Below are 22101 nucleotides of genomic sequence, written 5' to 3'. Positions count from 1 at the left end.
TAAAAATTCTTTATGGTTTCATCCCTCTGCATCATTTTTGAGAATTAACAGTGAATTTTGATCTGAACGCTATGTCAATATTACCCTAAGCTATTAAATAATGAGGTTCTTACTGATTTATTTTCATGGGCAGTGAACGAATTAGGAGCAGGGAGATAATCTGAAGAATGGTGATTTGACAGTTGAGAACAGGAGGAAGGTAAAAAAACTTCTTAGACTAGCCTGTAACAAGACAACCAGTTTAAAAATTTGAAACTGTTGGAAACTTGCTTCAAATCAGGATTGCATTTTACACATACAAACGCATACCAATATAGACACTATTTCAACTGTTAACATCCACCTTCAAGCTTCCCTTCCTGTAAGTCATCCCTATCCACTGTCATCAGGTTCAGGCTGAAAAGTGTTCAAATCTCATATCTGGCAAATTATAGTACACTAATCATTCCATCAATTCTCATATCGCTGGCTGTAGTGTGAATTTTATTGAAAATAGCAACACAGTAAAGGATTGCTCAATTTGTGCATCTGAAAAATTTCAGCAAATCTTTAGTATGATGGCAGATAATCTAATTCCTCATTCAAATTACAGTTAAGCAGATAAATTAGAAACTGTATCTTTCTACTGTGGAAGGAAAAGTCAGGAACATCTTTCCTGGCAGCCAATTCAAACTGAGACCAAGAATCATAATCCAGAACATTCATGTCATAAGGGCATTGCAGCTATTGACATTATTACAAATATTAATGCCATTAATCTTGTTTTAATACATGGATGATTTCACAAAAATGTAGAATATTTGGTATTTTGTACAGATTTAATTATATTCTAAATAAATGTTTTTCAAAAGTGCACAACAAGCAATGGTGATCCAAAATGAGTCATATCAGTCTTTACTGGACTGGAGCAAGAAATATCACATCCTTACAGTGATAACTTACTGCAGTCCTGAAAACATCTCATCATGTACATTCGATAGTAATTTTAACACAAAAGCATATCTTGAAGTTGCATTTTCATATCATCATTGCTGCATTCTATTTCACTTTTGAATGTAGCTGTGGAGAGAAGATACATCAACAAAAGGAAGAAAAAGTGAAAAACTGTACACCAGACTGAATGTAGTGACAGGATCTGTATTTAGTTCTAACTACTCTCTATATAAGGAATGACTTGTCACGATGTTATCACCTTGACAGTGCCTATACGAAGTCAGTTTCTACACCACAGTATGAGCATAGTCAAATACGCATTTGGTGAACTTGGTCAACATTTTAATAAAGCTAACTAGGTTTACTTTGAAGACTTATTTAAAATCAAAAAGCTATCCATTATACATGTTACATTATGGAAAAAATAACTTCACATTTAACTCCATAGCATAAAAAAAATCACATACATTTTCTAACATAATCATATTACATACAGAATTGGTCAGATGCAAACTGCACAATTGTTCAAGCAATTGAATGCCTGTGTAGATTAAAGTTCTAATTATTAGTTACGTACCTCTAATAACTACTCAAATGCTGTAACAGTGAACCAACTAACATTGTATATGAATGAATACTCTATTTCACAGACAATGAAACAATAAAATTTCCCACAATATCTACCATAGTATTACGTTTCTACTATGGCTGTATTACAGGAACCATTAGTAATGAAATTGTATAGCTTATCAGTCTGCCTTTGAAAAGCAGCAACTAGACTAAAAGGAATATGTGTATTGATAAAAGTTGACAAATCCAAAGAAATTGATTTAGCTACCAAAGTTGTTATATGATTAAATGCATGGTCCGGGGAATTCAAGCATGTGATATAATGAATTTTTAATATGTTCTTTGCCCATTATTTCACAAAAGATCTACCTGAATCTCTTCTAAATGAGAGTAAACAGTACCCTGATGATAAAGAGACTGTATTAGAGTTTGCAATCAAGGCTTTGCCTCAGCATGCCTTATCACTGCGTATGGAACATTTCTGCATTTGGACTCTTGGCCAGCCAGGTACCAAAACCATGGTGCGCTAATGATGATTTCAGTAAACCTTTAGCTTCTTGATATGATTTTGCCATCACCTGGAAAGAATGAAAATTAAAGCAGTAAGAATATTAGTATTAGGAATCCAAATTAACATGGAAAATACTGGAAAATGTAATAAATGATAGGAAAGGTGAAATATAATAAACAAGGTATTGTCTTTCACTTCAAAATACAGACTGCTCAGCTATGTATTCCTTGTGACTTCAATGGAAAATATTGTAAAAGTTTAAAAAAAAATGCAGCTGCTTAGTGATTGTCTTTCAACTAATTACTCACATAAAACAAGATCTGAAAAAGTGAACACTAAGTTCAAATTAGTTTACATATACAAATAAAAATTGCAATTTCAAGAGGTACACAAAGTGCAATACGATCAAAATATTGTGGTTGACTTTGTCAAAATTGAAGAAAAGTAATGTTCATGTATTAACTGAAGTAATCTCCATATTTATCTCCGGGTTAGCAGTTTGGGTAAGTTAAACTGTTTAAGCACATTTTATATTGTTTTACAAAACCTGGATTCTTGATTATACATTAAATTGTATTTTTGGGATGTTTTACCTTAGTAATTATCTTTTACTACGCCTTCCTAAACAATTTTCCTTGGTTTACTGCAGTGTATTGTTCCAATCCAGGAATATGATTGATGTGGCTAGTGAAGCCTTTAGCAGAAACAAGTAAATTTGAGATTGGGAGTAGATAAGTAGAAATCAAGCACGAGTAAGTGGCCATGGTGGTGGAGAGGTGTAGAGCAGAAACCTTAGCAGCAGTTGAAATAGGGACCTGAGAACCCAGAAGTATCAGACAGGGATGTAGATATTTCAGGATTAGCCAAGATACAGAGATAGAAACTAAGTGAATTAAAATTCTGCAGATGCTGGAAATTCAAGCAACATACATCAAAGTTGCTGGTGAACGCAGCAGGCCAAGCAGCATCTATAGGAAGAGGCGCAGTCGACGTTTCAGGCCGAGACCCTTCGTCAGAATTAAAATGACAGACAGTCTTAATCTGTGACTTAAACACACACAAGTACAATATGGCTAAAAATGGGAAAAAACATAGCTTAGATGCAAAAGAAATCTCTTTTTCCAGCAAGAATAAAATTTTGGTTACTATCAGCTAACTATATTGTTGTTACTTTTCATACAGGAGCTCACGATACAGGACTTGTAAATAAGATTTCCAACCACAAGGAACATTACCATAGCATGATAAATCCAATGATATCAAGAGTGATACAATTTAACAATATGTGATCTGAGATTTTAGTCATACTAAGTCAGACACTATGTCTTTATTAGTCCTATGATGTCAGACATGTTTTTAAAAACAGCTCAATTCACAGGCCCCTTGGCTTCAGATAACTCCGCCTTTTTTTCCTTGGAGCGACGGAGGATGAGAGGTGACCTGATAGAGATACATAACATGATGAGAGGCACTGATCGTGTGGAGAGTCAGAGGCTGAAATGGCTAGCACAAGTGGGCACAGTTTTAAAGTACAGAGGAGATGTCAGGGGTAAGTTTTTTTTTTATTATGCGGAGAGTGGTGAGTGTGCGGAATGGGCTTTTGGCAACGGTGGTGGAAGTGGATACAACTGGGTCTTTTAAGAGACTCCTGGACAGGTACATGGAACTCAGAAAAATAGAGGGCAATGGGTAACCCTAGGTAATTTCTACGGTAAGGACATGTTCGGCACAGCTTTGTGGGCCGAAGGGCCTATTTTGTGCTGCAGGTTTTCTGTGTTTCTCTAACTCCAGGAAACAGAGAGACAACTATGAAGGCAGCCAAGTGAGGGGCTATCCTTATTGTAGGACTGCAGCTAACTAAGGGCTCTATTAGAAACATTCTAATCAAACATCTCAACTTATAATAAGTGCAGAAGAACATCTTAACTATAGCATTTCCTACTCAGAAGAAAATCCAAGATCTTTATTCCTATTAGCATCCAATTATAAATCATAATTCAAAGCAGCTAAGTAATGAGAATATGGAACATCTAACAACCCAAATCATTTCACCTTTTTTGCCTGAAACTGCATGAGTCACCAGGGGATGGATTTTGATGTACTGTAGTAATTAGGTAGATGATGGATCCTGCTATCATCATGCAATCTGCCAAATTACAGCAGAAAGTTGTCAATTCATCACCGATAGATGAGCCTTATTTGTATGCAGTCAGTGAAATGGAAACCAGAACTAGGTCACTGTATTAGGTTAGGGAAGATATGAACGTATATTAATATAATACCCTGGGTAAGATTTCTACTGCTATGCTGCAACGTATTTTTATTTTACAAGTTTTCTGTAAAAGCAGTGTGCCCTGCTAGTATGAGTGTTTTGGCTTTGGCTAAAGATAAGGAACCATGTTGTCCAATTTAGGAATGTTGTGTCAACCAATCCAGATTATCTTGGTACATATTGAAATTTTCAGCTCAGTTAGTTGCCTTGGAACATTTGAGAGAGCTAGACAGGGATGAGATTTCTGAAGGACAGTAGTCGGGTTTGTGGTCTTTTGGCAGGAGCTGCGGAGCGGGGCATAAGGGAAGATGCTTGGCAAATGCCATTTGAAGGAGAGACCCTGTTGGAAGAAGTGCTTTGTGCGAAGAATTGGTTCTAAGGAGGAAGTGCCGATACTCCTGAGTTAGCCAGTTCATTTGAGATGATCTTCGAGGCAAGTTCAAACTGTGACTGGTGCCTTTCACACAGAACACGGGTTTGAGTGAGTAAAAATCGCTACAGAAATGAGCTCCAATGTTTATGTGTATATTGGACTGGTTTAACTGTAATGGGCTCTTTTGTCTTTCTTTTCTTTTCCTATTAACTGTTTGATAAAGTAAAAAAATTGCTAAATATATTTCCTTTATAATTTTATGCTAGTGTATAAACTGCCATTTCTTGGTGACCAATAATTGTGTATGGGCAATATTTGCAGAGCATTCATTACAATCAATGTTCCTTAACCAGAACATCCTAACTTTCCTGTTTGGTGAACCACAAATCATACCAAACCTAGACACATACTGCTTATGAAAGGTGGTCTTCTTACCGCCAAATCATGTGGTCATTAGCAGAGCTAGTTAAAGAGCCAAGTTTGTACATGAGTGCAGTGAGTGGGCGCTTTAGGATGGCTCGTCCAGAGCTCGGATGCTGTACAAGGATTGATTAAACAATTCATTTGTCTGTTAAGTCAGAGCTTAAACTAGTATTTGTGGAAAGTGAGGTGCGTCATAATTAAGATACGTTATTATGGATGCCATGGGGATCAACGTCTGGTGTAATACGAACAGTGCTTGTATTCTGAGCAGGGTGGATGTCCCAATTCCTGAAAAAATGCTACTTAGAGCAATGAGTTCTGTAAAAGCATTGGGGAAAGTTACATTGAATGAATGGTGCTTTGATCAATCAGCTGGTACAGATGTCATGTTAATCCAGACTACCAGGGACTAGACTGAAGACATACTGCCGATAGGATAGGAGCACCTGGAGAGGCAGGGCCATGGCCAGTTCATATCTCTAGAGAAAGGGGGAAAGCGTAGCTGAGAGTGAAGCTCTTAAAGACAAGTTGTTTTCGTTTCTGCAAAGTGAGGAAAAGGAGCTGTCTGATGTGGGACGTCAGTTAGTCCTTCAGTTGTTGATTTAAGTTCTGAGCTGGCTTTGGCCATCACATCAGTGGTTAATGAATGCCAAAGTGTACCTGCAGAGAAGCAAAGTTATCACAGGCTGAGAAACATGGATAGGAGTTGTGTTCTTTTGACTGCTATTAGTGGAAATAAAACTGACTTACCTAGCCTCAGCGTAAATATAAATTTCAGACTTAAAGCACACTAACTCCTTAATTTGTGCATATTTTAAAAGATTAAATGACTGTTTAAATAACTGAATTTGATTTCTACCCTAGAAAATTTAGTCTAAATTTAGAAAATTAAGAGCTACAATTAATATCCATGAGCAAAAGTAACAATTCATATAAATTTTATTGTTAAATATTTTCTTAAATAGAATTTAATTTTACCTTTGCTGCATGATATGTTGGAACTGCAGTCAGATCTTCTCGATTTGCTTCTTTAGCAACAAGATAAAAGCGACTGAGCATGGCTGCTTTGCATAATCGACTGGTCATGGAGGTACCACTTTTAAATGGCGAACTTAAAAACAAAACAAAGAACATATTTTCCCTAAAAGGGCAATACACATTCAAATTGCGGTTACTTCAGTTACTTCTGTTCTTTGCGAATGTTATCATAGTAATAAACAAGAGAATATCTGCAGACACAGGAAATCCAAGCAACACACACAAAATAGTGAAGGAACTCAGCAGGCCAGGCAGCATCTATGAGAAAAAGTACAATCGATGTTTCAGCCTGAAATGTTGACTGTACTCTTTTCCAATAGATACTGCCTGAACTAGGAGTTTAATTTCACCCTCCAAAGTGTAAAGATTTTAAAGATTAGCTTTATTTGTCAGAGTGGTGACAACTGGAGAGTCAGTGAGAGCCCGGAGAGACGGCAACCAGGGCAGAACGGGCTGGCAACCCAATCTGCGTCCTCTGAGAGGAGGACCCCCACAAAAGCCACAAAGAATCTAAGGAAAAGATACCCCCAGGTGTGCCCGAGAGGGGGGGGGAGGATAAGCACCCCAGTCGGATGGATACAACGACATCAGACCCAGGCAATGAACAAACGACGATGAGGAAGCAGTGTGCATGTGGCAAAATCAGCAAGAATGATCGCAGCTTGAAGATCCACCAAGCGAGGAAGAAGTGTTTGGCGGGAGCAGGAGCAGCACAACGCGCAGGTGTCCAACCTGGTGAAACGAAGGAGGGGCCAGGCCCGGAGTCACCCCATAGTGCCCGGAACCTCCAAGTGTTGCAAACTAATCCCTTGAACATGAAGTCTAACAGGAGGCAGATCAAATGGCCTGCAGCTAACATGACTTCACTGTGGAAGCAGTTTGATGAAGATGTTAACCAAATTCTGGAGGCAACGGAGAAGGGAGGGGTTGATAGGAAGCTGCAAGCCATGACAACAATTATTGTCAGTATTGCAGCTGAACGGTTTGGAGAAGAGGAGAAGGAAGGCTCCAAACCATCTTACTCGAAGAAGCAAAGAGCATTGAGGATCCACAACATCAGGCAGGAGATGAAAGCGCTGAAGTCCCAATACAAGGAGGCAGGAGAAGAGGAGCGCATTGGCTTGGCCCAGCTGATGTGCATACTACGAAAGAAGATCAGGGTCCTCCCCCGGGCAGAGTGGCATCGGAGGCGGCATCGTGAAAGGGCTCGAAAATGTGCTGCCTTTATCACCAACCTCTTCAAGTTCACCAAGGAGTTGCTGGGGGAGAAGCACAGTGGAAAACTGGCCTGTTCGCAGGAAGACATAGACCAACATCTGAAGAAGATATATAATGATCCTGAAAGAGAGCAGGAGTTGGGAGAGTGCGACATCCTAATAGACCCACCTGAACCGGATGTGCAGTTCGACATGTTAGAGCTGCAACTAAAGGAAGTCAGAGAGGTCGTCCGCAAAGCAAGGGCAAGCTCGGCTCCAGGACCAAGCAACACCTCGTACAAAGTGTACAAGAACTGCCCCAAACTCCTGCTGCGTCTGTGGAAGATCCTGAGAATCTTCTGGAGAAGGGGGAAGATCCCAGAACAGTGGAGAGTGGCTGAAGGGGTGTGGATCCCGAAGGAGGAAAATGCCACCCAGATAGATCAGTTTCGCATCATTTCCCTGCTGTGTGTCGAGGCGAAGATCTTCTTCAGTGCAGTTTCCAACCGGTTGTGCACCTACCTAGCAAAGAACACCTATATTGATACATCAGTCCAGAAGGGTGGCATTTCAGAGATGCCGGGCTGTCTGGACCACATCGGTGTGGTGACATAGCTCATCAGGGAGGCCAGAGAGAACAAGGGCAACCTGTCAGTGTTGTGGCTCGACCTGGCAAATGCATATGGCTCCATTCCGCACAAGCTGGTGCAGCTCACACTGACCAAACATCACGTCCCCAGGTGAATCAGAGACCTTATTGCTGATTATTACAGCAACTTCAGGATGAGGGTCTCTTCAGGAGCAATTACATCAACCTGGCACAAGGTGGAGATCGGCATCATCACAGGGTGCACTATCTCAGTGACACTGTTCTCCCTAGCCATGAACATGCTCACTAAGTCTGCTGAACCAGAGTGCAGAGGGCCCAGACTGAATTCCGCTCAACGGCAACCACCTATCAGGGCATTCATGGATGACCTCACAGTCACCACAGAATCAGTCCCAGGCTGCTGGAGGATTCTGCAAGGGCTCGAAAAGCTGGTGGAGTGGGCCTGGATGCAGTTCAAACCTGCCAAATCAAGATCGATGGTGCTAAGGAAAGGGAAGGTGGAGAACAAGTGCCCGTTCAGCATCACAGGCACAGCCATCCCAACCATCACAGAAAAGCCAGTCAAGAGCTTAGGCAAGGTTTTTGACAGCTCTTTAAGGGACACAGCATCCATTTAGGCAACCTGCACCGAGTTGGATGGCTGGCTGAAATCTGTGGACAAGTCTGGCCTACCTGGGAAGTTTAAAGCCTGGGTGTATCAGCATGGCATTCTTCCCAGAATCCTGTGGCCCCTCCTCGTCTATGCAGTTCCGATCTCGACAGTCGAAACCTTAGAGAGGAGGGTTAGCAACCACCTCAGGAGATGGCTTGGGCTGCCAAAGAGCCTGAGCAGCATCGCACTCTATGGACACCACAACAAACTGCAACTGCCCTTCAAATCCTTGGGGGAAGAATTCAAGGTAACAAGAGCCAGAGAAGTGCTACAGTATAGGGACTCAAGTGACCCAAAGGTGGCTACAGCAGGGATCCAAATTAGTACTGGCAGGAATTGGAGGGCAGAGGAAGCTGTTCAGGAGGCAGAGGCGAGGCTGCGTCACAGGAGGCTGGTGGGAGTGGTCACACAAGGCCGAGCTGGGCTAGGATCCTTTCCAACTCCCCAGATGGACACCAGAGGGAAGGAAAGGCGTCGTCTAGTTCAGGAGGAGGTGAGAGCAGTAGTGGAGGAGATGAGAGCCTGCAAGGCGGTGGGAATGAAGCAACAGGGAGCTTGGACAAGATGGGAGAATGCAGTTGAGAGGAAAGTGACCTGGGCTGATCTTTGGAAAGCCGAACCACACCGCATCCAATTTCTCATCCAGGCAGTGTACGATGTGCTTCCAAGCCCATCAAACCTTGCACACATGGGGCAAGGCAGAGTCATCTGCGTGCCCACTGTGCTCCAAGAGAGGAACTCTGGAGCACATCCTCAGTGGCTGTGCAAGGGCACTTGGTGAGGAACGGTACAGGTGGAGGCATGATCAGGTCCTGAAGACCATCGCTGAAGCGGTCAGTGCAGGAGTTGAGTGGGCGAAGCAGTCCCGACCCTCCAAGCAGACCATTGCCTTTGTCAGAGCTGGGGAGCAGCCAATACCTGCCAAAAGAACGTCTGCAGGCATTCTGATCTCTGCAAGGGACTGGCAGCTGTTGGTGGACCTTGAAGGGCAGCTGAAGTTCCCCAACCATATTGCAGCCACCACCCTGCGACCAGACATTGTCTACATTGAGTCTACTAAGCAAGTGGTGCTGCTGGAGCTGACAGTCCCATGGGAAGATAGCTTGGAGGAGGCCTTTGAAAGGAAGCTCTCCAAGTACGCAGGACTGGTCAGCAACTGTCAGCAGGCTGGATGGAGAGCGAGGTGTCTCCCAGTGGAGGTTGGTTGTAGGGGATTCATAGCCCGTTCTTTAGTTAGGGCCTTCAGCATTTTGGGCATCGAGGGAGAGAGGAAGAGGAGAGCCATCTGCAGTACCACCGATGCGGCAGAGAGGGCCTCAAGATAGCTGCGGCTCAAAAGAGGGGAGCCACGGAGTCATAAGTAGCTAGCCATCGGGACACAAGCTGGGGTCTGATCAGCCCCGGCTGGGTCACCTGGAGGAGGTTGTATGATGTTGAAAGACCCGAAACACCCGATGATTCCAGGAACATCACTGAAGATGTGTCCAGAAGCATCAATAGATGTATGTACACAGCTGTCATATGTCCATCAATACATACAGTGAAATGCGTCATTTCCATCAAGGACCAACACAGTCCAAGGATGTGGTGGCTGCAGCCCACTATTATTGCCATGCTTCCAGCACTAACATATGCTCACAATTTACTAACCCTAATCCATACATCTTTGGAGTGTGGGAGGAAACCAGAGTACACAGAGGAAACCCATCAGGAGAATGTGCAAACTTCTTGCAGACAGCAGCAAGAATTGAACTCTGATCTTCCAATCACTAGCACTGTAAAAGCATTACACTAACCACTACACTATTGTGCCATTCATTAACATTCAATAATAAATTATGTTTTACAATTTCATTGTTCATATTTTACTCATCTTGAAGCAAACCTGAAAATATAGACTTTAACAAACTAAGTTTCAAAAACAAATGCTGAATTCTACTCAGGTCAATTTTATTTGAGGCGCAGTTAGAATTCCCCACCTCAATTACTAATACTCTTCCAAAAGTACCTAGAACGTGCTCCAGAGCAACTTTACTGTATATCAATTAGTATACAGTTAGCATAATAATCTGCGGAACTATTATTCCTGATGGTTGACTTTTTAATTTCAACTCTGTTTCTGAGAAGTCTCTCAGTTCTAGCTAATTTAACACTCACAACAAGCTGGAGGAACTCAGCAGGTCAGGCAGCATCCATGGAAATGATCAGTCAACGTTTCGGGCCAGAACCCTTCATCAGGACTGAAGAGAGAAGGGGTAGAGGCCCTATAAAGAAGGTGGGAGGAGGGTGGGAAGGAGAAGGCTGATAGGTGCCAGGTGAAAAACCAGTAAGGGGAAAGATAAAGGAGTGGGGGAGGGAAAGCAGGGAGGGGATAGGCAGGAAAGGTGAAGAAGGAATAGGGGAAAGCACAATGGGTAGTAGAGGGAGGCAAAACTATGAGGGAGCTGATAGACAGCTGAGGGAGGGGGAGAATGAAACTGGGACGGGGGAAGGGAGGAGGAAGGAATTATGGGAATGGGGCTACATGGATCTTACAATTAGATTCTCCTTTTCACATGTCAAGTTCCTTTCCAGATACAACTAGCTATCCATAAGCTGATAAATATCTATTCCTGAATATAACAAGACTACTAGAACTCTTAACTTTTCATTTTATGCATTTGGTAAACCATGCTGCTATAGTCATATTGAACAGCCTCCCTATAATCTTTATTCACATTTATGTGTGGGTTGCACTACTCAAAAAGTAGGTATGCCTGTAACATCTCATCTGAACATATTTGCCCAATTCTGTCACTAACCACTCCAAAATTCTGGTTACAACCCAAGCTCAGACCACTTCAAACAGCAGGAAATCCTATCAGGCTGCTGTTCATCATGACTCAGTGATCGTTTCCACAGTCATCCCATCCAAACTCATGATCAAGCTTCAAGACTTGGGCCTCTGTACCTCCCTTTGGAACTGGATACTCTACTTCCTCATTGGCAGACCTCAAAGAATTGGTAACACCTCCACCTCGATGGTCATCAACATGGAGGCACCTCAACACTGGGTGCTTAGCTCCATGCTCTTTTGAATACACACAACTATGTGGATGAAAACAGCTTAAATGCAACCTTCATATTCACCGATAATACTACAGCTGTTGGACAAATCACAGGTGGCAATAGGTTAGCTTACCAGAGCAGGATAGGACATCTGGTTGAGTGATGGAGCAACCTCTTGCTAAAAGCCAGCAAAACTAAAGAGTTGATTGTTGACTTCGGGAAGAGGAGGGAGAGTGAACATATGCCAGTCTACACTGGGGGATGGGGTGGGGAGAAAGAATATCTAGGGTGGAGAGAGACGGCAACTTAAGAATTCCTGGGTGTTAGCATACTGGACAACCTAGCACATAGATGAAATTATGAGGAAAGTGTATCAACACCTCCATATTCTAACGAGGTTCAGCTTGTCACAGAACACTAACAAATTTCTACAGGATATATTGCTAAAAGTATCCTGATTCGATGAATTATGTCCTGGTAGGGTAATTCAAATGCACAGGAACAAGCTGCAAAGAGCAGTGGACTCTACTGCAGATTTCCTCAAATTTGCATATGCTGGAATTTCAAGCAACACACATAAAAGTTGCTGGTGAACGCAGCAGGCCAGGCAGCATCTATAGGAAGAGGTACAGTCGCCGTTTTAGGCCGAGACCCTTCGTCAGGACTAACTGAAAGAGGAGATAGCAGGAGATTTGAAAGTGGGAGGGGGAGATCCAAAGTGATAGGGGAAGACAGGAGGGGGAGGGATGGAGCCAAGAGCTGGACAGTTGATTGGCAAAAGGGATATGAGAGGATCATGGGACAGGAGGCCCAGGGAGAAGGAAAAGGGGGAGGGGGGAAAAACCCAGAGGATGGGCAAGGGGTATAATCAGAGGGACAGAGGGAGAAAAAGGAGAGAGAGAGAGAAAGAATGTGTGTATATAAATAAATAATGGATAGGGTACAAGGGGGAGGTGGGGCATTAACGGAAGCTAGAGAAGTCAATGTTTATGCCATCAGGTTGGAGGCTACCCAGACGGAATATAAGGTGTTGTTCCTCCAACCTGAGTGTGGCTTCGTATTTACAGTAGAGGAGGCTGTGGATAGACATATCAGAATGGGAATGGGATGTGGAATTAAAATGTGTGGCTACTGGGAGATCCTGCTTTCTCTGGCAGATAGAGCATAGGTGTTCAGCCAAACAGTCTCCCAGTCTGCGTCAGGTCTCGCCAAAGTATAGAAGGCCGCATCGGGAGTACCGGACGCAGTATATCACCCCAGCCGACTCACAGGTGAAGTGTCACCTCACCTGGAAGGACTGTCCAGCTCTTGGCTCCATCCCTCTCCCTCCTGTCTTCCCCTATCATTTAGGATCTCCCCCTCCCACTTTCAAATCTCTTGCTAGCTCCTCTTTCAGTTAGTCCTGATGAAGGGTCTTGGCCCAAAGCGCTGACTGTACTTCTTCCTATAGATGCTGCCTGTCCTACTGCATTCACCAGCAACTTTTATGTGTGTTGCTTGGATTCTAATGCACATCCTTTCCCACCATTGGTAGTATCAATGGGAGGCACTGCCTCAAGACGGCAAATTCTATCAATGATCCCACCATTTGGGAGTAGAAGTGATAACTACAACACAAGGCATTAGACATGAATCCCCATCAGCTAATGTGGGAAAAAGCATCATTAACAATATACATATCAAGTTCAGTATAATATAAACATACGAAGGCAGCATTGGTATCAATTTTTAAAAAAGTTGACTTGAGTGTTCCCCCTAAATGAAATGTATTGCATTGGAAATTGTATACACTGAAACAAAATTAATTCACTCAATTTACTTCAGTTTTTGGGGTACTTTACCTTTCAGCGATCTTTCCCGTTGTACCATTCACCACCTCTATTAACCCATCTGATTGAGACCAATTTAGACTGAGAGATTTACAAACGACATCTGACTGGTGGGGATAAGCAGTCTCCGTAAGGCTTATATGTGGTTTGCTGACAATATAGAAATCTGGGAGCTTTGATGTCAGTGAATCATCAATGCGCTGTTTAATTGCAACCTCCACACCTCGTGTGTCTAAACAGTTTGCATCACCTGGAAGATTAACATGTGTTATTACAAACATTGAGGAACAAACAGCTGTCTTTCAGGCAGTGCGCAAAATACAGGAAAGATTTAAAAACTCAGGAGGAAATTACTGGGTAAGATTTTTAGTTAGACTTTTGGCTGTAACAACTTTATTTTTTGACTTAACAAAAGCTATGGTCAAATAGATGGAAGTGAATACGAAATGTTTCCTACTTTGGGATTCAGAGATCCATTTCTGCAAGTCACAAACACATAATTTGCTTGTACTGAAACAAAAGCCAAATTCTACTCAAAAGATTAAGCTGTTACATCCTAATAACTGTAGTCAAGTTTTGTTTACTCACTATGGATTGCAAAACATATCCAGCTCAGTGCTTTTGTATTTATACAGCTATATCTTTCATTCTTAAATTTTAGATAAATAGGGAAATACATTTACCTCTTATGCATATTTCATGGTCTCAGGACATCCGAAAATGATTTGCAATTAAGCAAATTTGGAGTCTACTTATAGAAAGACATACCAGCTATTTTTCTACAAATAATGACCAAATGTTCTGTGTTAGGTAATTTTGAGTGAAGGATAAATATTAGTTAGTAGGTACAAAAATTTTTCTTTACATCTCTACCAAAAGCACAATAGGAAATTATATTCACCAGATAAAGCAGATAGACCATTGTCATATGACTTATCCTAAAGACAGCAGTCCTTCACTTATATAGTAGAACCTCTGTACAAAGACTTTCATATTGTGATCTGAGGCAATCTTTTCACTTAGATGCAAAGGTGTCACCACTGAGCAGAGGCTGACACAATAACTTAAATATCACTTGATTGAAGTACTTCACACTGAGATTATTCTTTCTAATAGATTAAGAAATTTCTAAGGATGGCAACATGCTAGAGTGAATGTAATCTACTGAAAATAGCCACAGTGTGTAATATAGTAAGGAAATGGGGGCTTCATCCCACCAAATTTGTGCCAACCCACCAAAAGCACCCTTAAAAAACAGCATCCTAGTTAACAAATTGTCGATGTCAAAATGACAGGTGGCTTTATTTTCTACATCATGATTAGCAGAGTATCAATTTCTTATGGATTAAAACAAAAAACTTACCAATAAGAATGCTGCTAATATAAATGGGTTCAATAAAATGACTAAGCAGTGCCCCCTGAATTCCAAGAACCTCCCAACGAATAAGTTTGTCACTGGCAGACATGCTACACATTCTGGAACCAGTTACTTCAGAACTGCAATGACTAACTGAGTACACTTTTCCATCCCAAATAACATGAAGTTCCATTTCTTTGTTCGTATGGTATGTAGATATTGAATGAGGAGCCAAGTGCCTGTGTAAAATTAAAAATGCATTTTTCTATTACAAATAAGAATAATTCAAATAATGTGAAAACAAGTGAATCAGCAACCATAAAAGGGAAAGTCTGCTTACATTCAAGTTATTAATCTATCAAAAGTAATAACTGGATTAATAAAGCAAGTCTCACAGGGCTGAGATAGAGAAAGGTGGTGACATTTTTCAATCACTGGCAAACATTGTAGCAGCAGGAACTCTGAAAACCATTGGGAGGAATTGTGGAGATCCTAAATACCAAAAGGGTTTGTACATTATAACAAGAACATATGCTCCCAAAGCAAGGCCAGCACACCAAAAAGAAGAACAGCCAACAACCTCCTCTGACCAATTTCTAATTTAACTGGAACTATCAAAGTATTAAAATAATCTTGCCTAGAAGCTCAAAAATATGATTACTTTGTTTCTTCCAATCTCCACAATTCCCATAGCATTCATATTCACACATTTTACGTACGCATAAAACAACTGATCTGCAAGGATCTGCATCCATCTTGTTAAACTCTAAGAATTTTCGTTGTTTTATTTAGGTCATCATTCCTTTTCCTAAACTTGAGAGCAGTGACCCTACCATATAATACACAAAATCCAAATTCAATATTTGATGGATCATTAATAGAATAACATCAAATAGTCTTAAAAAATGTGTTCATCTAGTTCCAATGGTGCCAGATTAAGAGTTTTAAGATACCGTCAGATCTTCTAGGCATCACAACTTGTGTATATCACCAATCTCAGCCAGACTGTGCACCATGGTAGTATAGCAGTTAGAGTAATATTACAGCTCGGGGAGGAGTTCGAAGTGATTTTCCAGTACCCTCTGTAAGGAGTTTTTGTATGTCCTCCCCATGGAACTCGTGGGTTTTCTCATGGTGCTCCGGTTTCCTCCCACAGTCCAAAGATGTACCAGGTAGGTTAACTGGTCATGGTAAATTGTCCCATGATTAGGTTAAGGTTAATTGTGGATGTCGGGAAGTGTTGCGGCTTGAAAGGCTGGTAAGGCCTACTCAACATTGTATCATTAAGTAAAGATGGGGGTTTTGTTTCAATCTCAGTCCAGTGACCTCCATGACAGTAAAAATAAAATGCAATACCAACACTTCGGAAGTGCAAGAAAACTCAGAAAATTCATTATGCAACCATACAAAAATCCCAATGGTTCAGCATTTGGTCTGCCAGGTGACATTTATCATGTTCTCTGGCCTCGTGCCCAGGCCCAAGCTCCTGCAAAACTCACTTGGTTCTACTGGCGCAATTTCCTTGAAACTTACTGGAATGCAAATTTTTAAATATACATTAGATGCCATCTCGTAATTCCGAAAATCTGTAGGTCTTGTCTCAATGTTCCAAGCATTCTGAATTAAGAGTTTTACTGTGCCACTAATGACAGGATCTCCGGGAAGGAAAGTGCACCCCCCAACCCCTGCTCCAGTTACATTTGTACATAACTGGATAGTTAGTCATCCTGACACAATTGCTAATTTAGATTAAATTACCATGTTCTGCCAGTTATTTTGTTTTAACTATGTACATTCATCATTATATATCCTGCCAGCAAAGGGTGACCATCATCACTTTTGCTTTTAGTTGGTCTGAATCCACAAGGCTCCAATCTTGTGCTGAATAATTCCATAAAATATTTGTCCCGGATTCCCTTTTATCTAGGTTCTTGCTTATCTCATTTAAATAACAAGAACTCAGAACAATTCTTTGCAAAACTGAAGTTCTACAACAAAGTGGTTTTAACACCTTCATTTAGACTGCTGAGCTAAAGCAGAAGAATAGTTTTTTGATAGTTCAACAGCATGCCACAGATAATGGAAGAAATAGTTCAGGGCAGATTGCACTGGTTGTCTGTGACAAAATTAACATTCAACAGTTTTTAAAAACAAGGTTGACAAAATCATCCCCGAGCTCCCAAAATAATTCAGAAATGCAGCAGATAATTGCACCTTCAAGAGTCACTGCAAAACCACAGATGATCTTGATAACATAATTACCAAATGATTTATGCCCAAAAAAGCTAGTGTATATATAGATGGAAGATTTGTACATTGAAAAGAATTTGTCATAGACTTTAATAAATTTAAAATGATAAAGTTTTGCAGATACATATTATTAAACCAATAATCTCAATATAGGTTATTCCTCCATTACAACCATTCAGGTTATGGAAAAGGAAGGAATTTGCAAATCACCACACAAAATTTTTGAGATACAGAATAAAAATATTGCCCTCAAAGAAATACATAAATCAATAAAAAACTGATCATTAAACTTGTGGTTCTTGATATACGTGGAGATAACAGGGCTTTGGACCATGGAAAAATGTGATACAGACTGTTTTCTATTAATTTAACTGTTATACCTCCGCTATGTGGTAAATACCTGGAAATTGAATGGAGAAAGTTGAAAATACTCAATAGGCTTTACAGGAATTACCTTTTAAGCATACATAGTTTAAAGATTTTGGAACAACTCTCAATTAAATTAGTATTTACTGTATTACAATCCTCAACCAAAAATGCATGAAAATAAGAAAAATACTTAATCTGGATGGAACTATTTCATATACAACTTTGGAAGATTATATTAACTTATTATATTACTTGTCATGGCTACTTACAGCTGTTTAATCTGAGCAGACCCTTTTGGCAGTTGATTCAAATAAAGGTGGAAGTTTGTATGATCCTTAACAGTGAGAACTTTTCGTCCAGAATCAATGCAAAAAATGGACTGGCTCACCACATCAGGATTTTTGTTGTAGAACATAAGGAGATGCCTGTAGAGATATCTACAAAGTGTACAAGGATGTATGAAACAGTGACTCTCTATATTATCTTCCACTGACACAAATTCTCTGCAACTGGTTTATGTCTGGACTACACACAAGAAAATAATTGAAAGTAAATGCATCATTAGATACCATGTGAAATAGGGCCATGAGTCTACATTTAAAAAACAATCTACCAGATGCAAATAGGGTAGGTTAAGTTATAAATACTTACTCCAGGGAATCTAACATAAACAACTATGTGTCCTAATACAAATGGGCGAGCCTTACTTTATAGAATATTATGTTGTAAATTTACTATTTACACTAAAAGGGTTTAACAAAGGCATTTATACTTTCAGGGCTATCTTAAGGTACTTAAGATTGCCCTGAAGAGTGAATAATTTTATTTTATTGATATATATTGCTCTGAGCTAATTAGGAGACAGGAATCTTGACCCATTACATCTACTCTGCTGTTCTATAAGATTACGACTAATCCTCTATTTTAACACTCCTTTCCCTCTTGATATCCATACATTATATTGTATCAACTTAAAAATATGAGGCTCCACATTCCTCTGGAATAAAGAATTCCATTTAAGAAGACTTTTCTCACCTAACTTCAAAACTTTGGTCTCTTTTCTTGAGATCATAAGCTATCAGTTTTAGATACTTCAACTAAACAGAACACTGAGCACCTTCTCTGCCAAAACCTCAATAATACTTCACTAACAAAATTCCACCATACAGAAGACACACTCCAAAGATGATATTAAAAAGACATCTTCACGTACTATTACAAAGAGCTGAGGCAGGGTAGAAGATTGACCCAAAGGATAACAAAAAAAAGGCTACCCAAAAGGGAGAAAATAAAATGAGAGTAAAATATCAAAAATATAAAAGTCTGTTAGAACTATTACATATGCAGTGAAATCCAGTTAAATGGGACAAATTGGGACCAGTACATTTTGGCCCAATTAAGCAACTGCCCCAATTAGCCAAAGTTTAATGGAAAAAGTTAAGGTACAGTATAAAAAATGAAAAATTTAAACTAAGTAACAAATTATGTATTTAAATTAAATACAGAAGAAATTAAATGTAGATTACTTCTTAAATAGTTATTGATGGAGAAATTCATCCAGTGTACGCCACTGTGTTCTTCTGATTGATACTAAATAAACAAAACTAGCACAGACTCCTAGTGCAGATAATGGACTACCTTCACACACTGCTTTCAATGATTGTATCCTCCAAATCTTAGTTTTCATTATAACATTCAAGGTGATTGTCGATAACCTTCAAATCTTCATAGTTCCTAACTTGCTGATGCAGTAATTTAATTTTCACTCCTGGCCATTTCTCGCTTCGCCAAGCCTGAATGCTTGAAACCACAGTGAGCAAAATAGTTCAGAATTGCCTTATTGCTTATTTCTCACCAAACATCACTGACAAAAATCACTGCTTTTTGAATATAAACACACGCAACTATTTTAAAAGAACTGCGTGCTTTAAGCACAATGTAGTGTCTTAACGGCCACACAAGTGTACTTGACTGACGCTAGTTAGAAAATGTTAGGGAACAGACACATGCCTCAATGAAGCAGCAAAGTGTCCCAAATAAACAGAGGGAATCCTGGCTATTTTCTCAATTAGTTTTTGTTCTTTAAGCATTGTCCCAAATAAGTGGCTGCCCGATTAACCGATGGCATAATTAACTGGAATCCACTGTATATATACACATAGGGAAAAAGAAATTAAAGTCATCATCTGTAACTTGAAAGTTGAGATAGAAAAGAGTAAATTATATAGATGTTACGTGAATATATTTTATTTGCCTTCACAACTGAAGACACTAAAAGATTAACAATACTGGGATACGAAAACTATGGAAAATAATTAAAAAATTAAAACAACATTGTTCATCTTCCTTACATTTATTCAAGTGAGGATGTTCTAAACTGGCAAATCTTTACAAGGCAGCCTTTGCAGCCTGAGAGCCAGAAGCCTTCTGGAGATTTGTACCACACATTTGGTCTTACAGAATGTTTGTAAAGAGACAGATTAAAGCCACCCAGCATATTTCCCTGAAGATAACGATAGAAGATAACAGCACAGTTCAGGCCCTTTGGCCCACAATGTTGTACTAACCTTTTAACCTACTCCAAGATCAATCACCTGTCATAACACCACTCTATATGACTAGTAAGTGAAGTTTTAATACATCAAAGATGCTATAGAAATAGAAGTCATTGTCCTAGCATCACAATAGTATACACATAGACATAAAGTAACAATGGGTACTTTCTTTTCCCACAGCCTTTTTTTTAAAAAAACACATCACCATTATTTTCACACTTCTATCAAATTGCTCCTCCAAAAAGTTGAGTAAATTATCAAAGTTACATATATGTCACCAAATACAACCCTGAGATTCACTTTCTTGCAGGCATACACAATAAATCCAATAACCATAACAGAATTAAAGAAAGACTGCACCAACAGGGCGGACAACTTGTGCACAAAAGATAACACACTTTGCAAATATAAGATGAAAGGAAATAGCAGTAAATAAATACTCAAATAATATTGAGAATATGAGGTGAAGAGTCCTTGAAGAGTCCATAGGTTGTGGGAACAGTTCAGTGATGGGGTAAGTGAAGTTGAGTGAAGCTATCCCCTCTGGTTCAAGAGCCTTCAAAATACTTTCTTTAAAAACTAATATTAATAAAAAGTGTATTATTTTGTCAAAAGGAAAATTTCCATTTCAGAGTTAAAATAACTCAAGCAAATTTACTGCCAATTAAGTATTTGTTTTAAAAGTACATGTATAATTGTAACATAGAAAATGAAACAACCTACATACTTTAAACAAGATCTGAAGAAGGATCTTCAATATACATTATTAAATTGGCTTCTCTTTCCATCAATGCTGCCTGGCCTAACTGAGTGTTTTCGTAATACTATTTAAGGTCTTACAAACAAGAAATAATCAGAACACTCATTTCTGTGGTATTAGGTGAAGAATAAATATTGGCGTTAATACAAATGGAGAATTTGTTAATACAGTTAAAGTTGTACAGCATCAAGAGAGATCTCTAGGCCCAATACATCTATGATGACCATCATGCCTATCCATAATGACCCCATTTGTCTGCATTAAATTCCATATACAGTACTGTGCAAAAGTCTTAGGCACATATATATAGCTAAACTACCTAAGACTTCTGCATAGTACAGCATATTATGTCTTTTTGGTTACCAAATAACACTTAATACTACGGAGCCAATACAAAGCTAAATAGTCTTATTTCTGTTTCCCAGTCACCTTCCTATTTTAACCAACATCAGTGCTGTGCAAGTCTTAGGCACCCTAATTATTATATGTGCCTAAGATTTCTGCACTGTACTGTAACTCTATGTTCTCTTCATTCAACTGCCTATCAAAATGCTTTCTAGAAGTTGTTACTGTTCCTGCCTCCACCATCACCTCTGGTCAGATACCAACCATTCTTTGAAAAAACTTCCCTTCAGTTCTTCTTTAAACCTCATCCCCCTCACTTTAACCCTATGACCCTCGTTATAGACTGCCCTACTGACACTGGCCATCTACTCTTTCTATGCCTCTCAAAATCTCCTATACTGTTATCATATTGTCTCTCAGCTTCCTCCTCTTCAAGGATAACAGATCTAGCCTATCCAATCACTCCTGATGAAGCAAACCCTCCAGTCTGGGCAACATCCTTGTGATTCTCATCTATATCCATTCTAGCATATTCACATCCTTTCTGCAGACTAAAATTTTCAAAACACACTGTGTTCCCATTTTCAGGGAATTACGTACTTGTGCCCGATGGTTTTGCTGTTTCAATAACACTCCCAAAGACATGCCATTCACTACATGTCCTGCCTTAGTCGAACCTTCCAGTCATTTAGGCCATAAGATATAGGGAGCAGAATTAGGCTATTCTGCCCATTGAATCTACTCTGCCTTCCATCATGGCAGATTTATTATACCTCCCCATAACCTTTTACACACTAGCTAATCAAGAACCTACCAACCTATGTTTTAAGTATATCCAATGACTTGACCTCCACAGCCTTCTGTGGTGATGAATTGCACAGATTCACTGCCCTCTGTTCTAAATGGGCATCACTCTATTCTGAGGCTGTGTCCTCCGGCCCTAGATACCCCCCCCCCAGTATAGGAAACATCCTCTCCACACCCACTCTATCTATGCCTTTCAATATGTA

The 22101-nt window shown here is 39.9% G+C and overlaps 1 protein-coding gene across 1 annotated transcript in view; it reads right to left on the bottom strand.

Annotated features, from left to right (window-relative positions):
* Positions 1-529: 529 nt before the first annotated feature.
* adad1 (adenosine deaminase domain containing 1 (testis-specific)) overlaps positions 530-22101 on the bottom strand; it is a 72645-nt gene continuing 51073 nt past the window's right edge. Inside the window, exons 8-12 of the mRNA XM_063046531.1 lie at positions 17701-17868; positions 14819-15051; positions 13468-13705; positions 6061-6193; positions 530-2081 (exon numbers count right to left, since the gene is read on the bottom strand). Coding sequence (XP_062902601.1) covers positions 1965-2081; positions 6061-6193; positions 13468-13705; positions 14819-15051; positions 17701-17868 — 889 coding nt within the window. The 3' untranslated portion in view covers positions 530-1964. The remainder of the gene's footprint in view (positions 2082-6060; positions 6194-13467; positions 13706-14818; positions 15052-17700; positions 17869-22101) is intronic.

This window comes from Mobula hypostoma, chromosome 4, assembly GCF_963921235.1.
Source record: "Mobula hypostoma chromosome 4, sMobHyp1.1, whole genome shotgun sequence".
Taxonomy (NCBI): Eukaryota; Metazoa; Chordata; class Chondrichthyes; order Myliobatiformes; family Myliobatidae; genus Mobula; species Mobula hypostoma.
The sequence above is the reverse complement of the archived record's forward strand: the minus strand, read 5'-3'. Positions and strand labels throughout refer to the sequence as shown.